The 8247-nt window shown below is 32.9% G+C and overlaps 1 protein-coding gene across 2 annotated transcripts in view; it reads left to right on the top strand.

The window, feature by feature from the left end:
* The window catches only part of LOC106692583 (uncharacterized), a 14366-nt gene extending 6642 nt beyond the window's left edge, over positions 1-7724 (top strand). For both annotated transcript variants that reach the window (XM_014438622.2, XM_014438623.2), the window contains 3 exons: positions 3022-3118; positions 3242-3360; positions 6865-7724. In XM_014438622.2, the coding sequence (XP_014294108.1) occupies positions 3022-3118; positions 3242-3360; positions 6865-7035 (387 nt within the window). In that variant the 3' untranslated portion in view covers positions 7036-7724. The remainder of the gene's footprint in view (positions 1-3021; positions 3119-3241; positions 3361-6864) is intronic.
* Positions 7725-8247: the final 523 nt, after the last annotated feature.

Raw genomic sequence — 8247 nt, 5'->3', positions numbered from 1 at the left:
TTCTTTGCTGACCGCACCCCCCCCCCGACCAACTTCTCCAATCAATATGTATATAATGATGGTTAATTCTAGTAATCAAATATATTTAAAAATTTAATTTTAGCACTCCTAAAAAACAAAAAAAGTCTTTAAGTACTAATTTAATAAAGCCAAATTTATAAAATATCATAATAATTTTTTTAATAATCTAGGATTTATCGAAATATTGTGATAAAAAAAAAATGAATTTGGTTAAAATAAGAACTATCCATTGTTTATCAAAAGAACTAGTTTTTAATATTCATCGAAAATTAATATATATTTATTTTATAAATAAGTCGTATTTCACTGAATAGAAAGTGATCTTCAAAAAATTACTCAAGTTAAATAAGTTTCTACTACACCAACGTAAAGTAGGTGAAATATGGTCTGTTTTGACTAAATGCATAGTAACGGTTTGTATGGCCCCATAAAGAACTAAATAAATCATAATAATATTTAAATTTTAACTAATTGTTTTTTAGGATAAATATTATATTATACGCATATATATTATTCATTTGTTTTCAAAATATTTCATTAAAATTAAGTTTCAAATTTAAACATTGTTCACATTTTAGATTAGTATTGAATAAACCCATATATGTCTTTAAAAGAGGACCATCATTTAAAAGAATATTTTTTTCTAAATCATACAGAACTTGTGAATATTCGGCTCGGCTCTCGATTGGGCTATAAATGAACATCTAGAAAAACTTCTAAATTTAGAAGGCTTTGACTTAGTATAAATAAAGAAGAAGTTTCTTTAAGTTCTAGATTTGTCCTACAGTGTTAGTACAAGAGCCGGAGTGAAAAAGAGGCAGTTACTTCCCCCCATTTTTTTATTACTTTTTATGAAAACTAATTATAATTACTAGTCTCAATTGACGAATCTGCCAAGCATAAGTAGGAGGAATAAAAAATGGCGGCTGTTTCAAAACGATAAAGGAAATTAGTTTTTCATTCGGACCTCTATATCATTAAAACTACCAATAACGCTAGAAAACCTAAATTAATATCATCTAAAGGAGAGTAAATTTGCTAAAATATAACCCTAATAGAACTATTTACGATCAATAGTTTCCGACGTATAGCTTTTAAAAAGCAACAGTGCACTGAAAAATCAGTAGTTAGTGACTTTATTTTGAGAAATCTATATCTTAAAAACCATTTGACGTAAAGATGTTTATTAACGCTCAAATTAAAGCTAGTTAAATGTACTATAAAGGGAGGGCGGTAGCACCATGTTAAGGCATGATGTTACTATCTCCAAGGGGCCGGGTTAGAATCTGGTTGGACAGACAATTATTTCCTGTTACACTGCAACCGTGAGTCAAACTTAATGGTTCTGGAGGCCTCCTCTGGTCCACTCAGCCTCATAAATTGGGTAAAAATCTGGTGGTCGAGCGTGATTCTGACCAAATCACCTCCTTGCACAACCGTTGGTCTAGCAGAACTACTTCCTTACAAAGTACTGAACCCTTTATGGGCTGTAACGGTACAGATTTTTTTTTAAATGTACTATAAAGTAGTTTATAACGTTTATCTTCTTAGGAGTAGTAGTTTTGACAAATTTAATTCACTAAATGTTAGTTTCTAGTTATTCCCATAATATATTTGATTTTTGTAAAAAATATATCTGAGAAATCAAAAGACGTATATATGTCCGCTAGCACTCAAAATAATGGTAATTTAACTTACTATAAAGTAATTTATTACAAACATGTTCTCATATATCTATCTTCATAGAGGTAATATTTTTTATGATATTCGCTTATGAATATAAATTTCTCACATTTCAGTTTGTCCTTAGTCCGAGTCTGGCACCCTGAACTGCTTTACAAGATCCGTACATTTCTACCTCCTACATACTCCGTAATTATCCGTTCTTATCTCTCCAACAGTTTATTTCAAGCAAATTACATCGCTTATTCATCCCTATGATATGATCGTGTGTACCTCAGTCTGGTGGTGTAATTCAGGGTACTATCTTTGGTCCTATTCTTTATACAATTTTTACAGCTGACATCCCAACCCATCCTAACACTACCCTCACCACGTATCCCGATGACACGTGTCTATTGTCAGTGAATAATGATCCTTCCATTGTATCCCAAACCTTCAATCCCATATCACCACCCTTGAAGAATGGTACAAAAATTGTAAGATTAAAATAAATTCCACATTCACCCTTCGTCGTAACCCCAAGACCTACTGCCCTACAGTGTCCTTTCTTAATCCCACTTATTTCTGTCGAACAGATCCATTACTTAGGATTATATCTGGACAAACGACAGACATGGAATCCTCATACAAGACTGTAAAGACAGGAAACTGCTCGTAGATTCCGACTATTACAACATTTACTAGACAAACGGTCTAAACTTCCAATCCACTATAAAAGACTGATCTTCATGACTGTTATAAGGCCTTCCTGGATATATGGAGTTTAGCTTTGGGGCTCCACTAAACCATCAAATTCCTCTCGAATCCAATCTTTAATGCTCCTTGCTTTGTCACAAATCGAGTCATCCATCAGGACCTCAATGTTCCTTATGTTGCCGAGTTGGCCAGAACCAGATACCAACCCTTCTATGATAAACTTCCCAACCACCCAATCCCACTAGTTTCTAACCTGGTTTCTCCTTTATTACCTAATAATTCTCCTAGGCGTCTGAAAAGAAGGTGACATCGAGATCTTCTCCTTTATAAATGTTATTAGAGTTCTATCAATGGATAGATTCTCCACATATTTTTATAACTAATAACTTAGACCTACCAACCAAGTTCAGTTTTAAAACTCACTCTTCAAAAATAGGGTCATCAATCGAGTCTTGAACACTGTACAGTTTCATTATATCACGCAGGAACTATTTGAAATGAGGAAAGAGGAGATTAAAATAAAGAAAAAATGTAAAAATTAATTACTAACAAAAAATATATTAATCCTACTAATTAATGATAATTTTTAATTTATTATTACCAACATTCAATTTATTCTAGATGGAGGAACTACTTCGTAATATAACAAATAAAACTACAGACAAAGAAGAGATCAATCAGGAATGCAAATGCTCGCGTTGCATTTATGAATCCAGAGGTAATTAATGGGCTATTGTTATTATTTTAATTTAAAATTAATAGATTGTCGTATTAATGGATATTAAAGAACTATCAATAAGTTTATAGTATACTGATAGACTTCTTTAATTTTTTTTTTTAGGAAAACAGAAGCCGTACGAAATATTAAAGAATTTCAGCTGCTACGTATGTAGTTCTTCCTTCGTCTCCGCGAATAAATTGTCCACGCATATGGACAAACACCGCGACATCTACTTCAAGGTATATCAAATGTTTATTCATAAAGGCACATATCGTATAATAAAGTTCGAATAGGTAATCCTTATGTTGGGAAGTTTGAGGTTCGATCGGGTTTAAAACAAGGCGCTATCATATACCATATTTAATCTAGCACTATAATACGTTATTAGAAACCTGATGCATAATGAAAAGGGTTTAACTTTAGGTGGTAAAATACTGGTGCTTGGGTATGCTAATGAGTTGGTATTATTGAGTGAAGACGAGGAAACTATTGAACTAAATACAACTACGTTGATAAAATCTATTAAGATACTAAATCTTGAAATAAACAGGGATGAAACAAGATATATGGTAAGCAGTAGAAACGGGAACAATGTTGGAAACATTGATGTAGGAGGACAATCAAACAGTTAGACAGGTTTAAGCACTTAGGTTCTACCCTACTGGTACTAGTATTTGGTGGGGAGAACGAGTCCTGCAAGTGGGGGGTTAGTGGTCCTTTTTGGTAAACTCTGACGACTACCTGAGTTGCCGCCCCGTACTAACCAAGGTGGGTATTTTTTTTTTTTTTCCTACCTCCTACATTATTTATTTATTAAAACATTGACAATTATATATACAACTTATCATCGAAGAAATTATACATAATGAAATTTACAATTTTTCTTGCTTTGCCTAACGGCATTATAAGATGTAATCTAATTGGTCCGCTGTAGGCGGTTCTTACATTAATTGGCTTAATAGTTAGGGGCTAACAAGGAATGGGAAGGGACCATTCCGGCTGGTGGTGTTGAGGTGAGGGTGACTTCAGGCTGCAGAGCCAGAAGTCCTTCCCTCGGCGAGGACGTCGACCAAGGGGACCGTGGTTTGCCACCTCCCAGGTCTTGGGGGAGGGGTGATTTCTCGTAATAGGGGATTGGCACAGGCTTTCAGCCCATCAAAGAATTTGATGTGCCTACGGCCTATGAATTCCGGCACAGAAGGGAGTTGGAGCTCCTCTCTGATAACACTATTCCTGGCCCATTGGAGTGTGGTTCCTCTGACTATTCGCCGAAGGAGGGAATTCTGGAAGCTCTGCAGTTTGGTGAAAATGGTCCGGTAGAGGTGCCGCATGAGTGGTGCGCCATGGAGCAGAGTCGGACGTATAATGGCCTTGTAGATCTTCAGCTTGAGGCGGAGCGAGATCTGCTGTGAGGTGAGCAGGTGATAGAGTCTATACGACTTCTGTCGGGCTAGCTTAAACCTCTCCCTGACGTGACTAGAGAAGGTGAGGTGCCTGTCAAGGGTCACGCCGAGGTAGAGGATGCTATTAGAGAGTTTCCGACCCTCACCATCCACAACGAACTGCTGGGGTAGGCTGCTTTTCTTGCCCTTCTATACTAACCAAGGTGGGAGTGTCAATATTCATTTTTCATCGCCGGGACTGCCCCCGGGTGGGAATCGAACCCATAACGTTCCGAACCAAGCGCACTGGGACCTGCACCTCAACCCGGACGGCCGTCATGTTCCTGAGATTCTACCCTAACTAGAAAAAATGAAATTGGTGTGGGAAAAAAAGGCGAGGATAAAGAAGGAAAATCCTTGTTCTTTTTAAATTTCGAAATTGCTTAGCTTGCGCCTTCCGTCCTGAAACTTAAAAGTCTAATCGATTACCTTACCTATATTGAACACGCATTGTCGAAGCCTTCTGATCAAGTTTATCTAATATTATCTACAAGAGTCAGATATAACATCCATCTCGACAATAGCACTGCGGCGGATAAGATGGGCGTGTAGGACTAAGTAATGAACCTCTCGGTAACATGTTAATAAACACCGGTAAACGTCCAAGGGGTAGACCGAAACATCGGTGGGAGGATCATGTCAAGTCTAATATAGTAGATTTGGGTTCAGATGTCAAGCCTTATTGGTTAAATTTGTATAGCCAGGGATCTGTAGTATCAGCATCAATCCTTTTAGTTTGCTTAGTCTTTTACATTATTATGAATTAGTAATACCTAGGCTTAGAACTGATGGTTAATGTAACATTCCAACTTAGTCTAGAATAGGAAGTCCTAATCCTGATGGTTAACATAACATTCTAACTTAGTATAGAATAATAGTTTCTGCCTAGCTTTTTAAATGGTTCTTTTTTTCAACATTCAGCTATCCAAAAAACAACTATAAAAGGCTTCCTTGCCCTTATATAGTACTTTACCTATTTGCGAACCAAAGACCTTATAGTGCAAATCTTCTCTTACCAAATTCCTGCATAAACTTTTCTTTTTAAGTAAGGAAAGTATATTCATAAATGTTTTTTTTCTGCTTTTATCTTGATGCCAAGACCCTGATCATTCACTTTTAAACCTTTATGTAAGATCTACTATAAATGATTTTTTTATATATATTTTTTTATACTTTTTCAAAATGTTTATAATATTCCTACTTTGGAAAATTATAGTCGGTTTGAATATTTGCTTCTTCAAATTATTTTTCTATTTGGAATCAAGGAGAATGCTGTTTTCAGATTTGTCTAATATATGAGGTAGGGTTTTTGACTCTCAGTCAGATTTATACACATAACAATGGATACAGTTATTGATTCATTGAATGATCATTCTACTTATTAACTTTGATCTGTGTCTCCTTTCTAAAACCATTTGCAAAACTCTTTGCTTTGGGTTAACTATGAACATTACAAACCCTTACTGTTTTTATAATAGAAGTTGATGGCAAATCTTCAGTGATTGATGACATAACAAGAATATGAGTTTTCAATCACTTATATAATAATATAAATAATAGAATGTAGGAGATGATAAGCAATTTCAACCAGTTCTTATCACCCTTTAAATCAAAACTAACAAAAAAAATTTCATTTTCACAATCATAAATTATCTCAAATAAAAGATTTATAAAATTGTTTTAATAATCAATAGTAATTCTTATGGACATTACATGCCCTTATTGTTTCTTCAATATTGGTGTAATAGTTAATAATTATTTGATTTTTACAAATTATTGGATTCATGTATGTGGATATTACTTCACAGATTTTTTTTTTAATTCCGATACTGCTTAGCTGTATATTTTATTTAGCATAATAATTAGATACTTCTAAAGATAAGATTAGAAAAATAGGAACAAGAAGAATTAAATTGTTGTATATACAAATTTGAGTATTGAATATTTACAAATATGTTTTATTTATTCCAAAAATAATTTAGAAGTTAATAATATAGTTACATTAATTAAAAATAGATAAAAATACTGAATTTAAAAGGTTGAAGAATTTTTGTTCTATTTTTGAGTTCAAGATAAACTATAAAGGGAATCCATCACCGGCATGATTACATATGTGGGTGTGAAATTTTGGACAAAACCCAATTGGTACAGCAAAAAATTTAAAGCATTTTTTAAATATAAACCATAAATAAGTAACTAAATGGCCTTGATATTCTAGCTTTAATCCATAGATTGTATAGTAAGAACTAATAATAATTACTATAACCTATTTGATTAATTAACTTACATTAATCATTGTAGATGAAGACACTTGAAGGACAAAACCACATAATGTTCCATGAGCACCCTTCTCAAATGATAACCAAAATAATACTGAGTGTTAAGGTCCAGTGTGAAGCTTCAATCCCGGTGAATATTCAAAACCCAGATAAGCACCACTGGGAAAGTCCTATCTCCTCTACAATTATTTAAAATAGAATTATAAACCGTGTGCTATGAATTTTGTATTTATGGAAAACATTTATGTAATTTTGAAATCTATGATTATATAATGTATGCATGTACATTTTTAAATATTTGATTTAAGGTTTTTACAAAAATAATTAATATAAAGTAATTGTGATATGCTAAATTTATAAATTTTTTTGTCCAGAATTTATTATTGTTTTAAATTGTCTCTTTATGACAATGGTTGATTTTAGAATTTGTTAAGAAATATTGAATAAATTAATTGTTTAATAAATAAATGTACTTTATATTTTTTAAAATTGTATCTGAGGTTTCTCAAACTAATTGTAAGCTATTAAATGATCAAGTGCACCTATGTAAAATTGTAAATTTCTATCTAGAAAATAAAAATTTTTGAATTTCTTTTAGTATACGAGGATGTACAGAAAGAAAATACATTTTTAAACCATAAATAAGAAAAATCATAGTTTATACACTAATTAAATTTTCTCTTCTTGATATAGACAATCATTTTATTTCTCTTTAATCCATTTCTTATTTTCTCTTCAACTAGATTTATTTATGACACTAATGTCACCCTCTAAATTTTTTAAAACATGTTGTTTCCAGTCCATGTGGTTTAAAATTCCTCTTAGAGATAGCAAACAAAAAGGATTTTTTTTATATATAACATTAATTATACCATTTAAATAAATAAAATTTTATCCATTTTAGTCTCAAAACATATTTATTTATTTTATAACTCCATCGTTTTGGCCAATTCGGCCATCCTCAGGGACAATCTTAATACAGTTACAGAACTAAATCAATTAAAAACACTTCACACAGGCTATTCTGCCCAGGTCAATCCAATCAATTACCATAACAAATATTGTTGTGATAAATTTTTAACAAAGAAGGTGACTGTCCCAGGTTCAAACATCTGCTAGCTGGTCTTCTGTCCTTTTTTAAATGATTCAGACTTCTCCCTTTTCGGCATGTTCTGAACTTATTCAACTTGATATCATCTGCCATCAATATCTCCTCTACAGATGAAAAATAACCATCTCAAACAACCTCTCTGTATTTAGATCTATGAAGAAGAATATCAATAAAGTCTTCACAGTCAGGGTTATAATATTCATCAAATATTCTTTCAAATCATTATGAACATTTGGATCAATTACATGGTTTAGCATTTAATGTCGTGTACGGGGCTTCGGGGTTTCTAAGCCC

Source organism: Halyomorpha halys, unplaced genomic scaffold (assembly GCF_000696795.3).
Source record: "Halyomorpha halys isolate HHAL.00 unplaced genomic scaffold, Hhal_1.1 Scaffold62.1, whole genome shotgun sequence".
NCBI classification, from domain to species: domain Eukaryota; kingdom Metazoa; phylum Arthropoda; class Insecta; order Hemiptera; family Pentatomidae; genus Halyomorpha; species Halyomorpha halys.
Note: the sequence above shows the minus strand (reverse complement) of the source record. Positions and strands in the feature narration are given on the sequence as shown.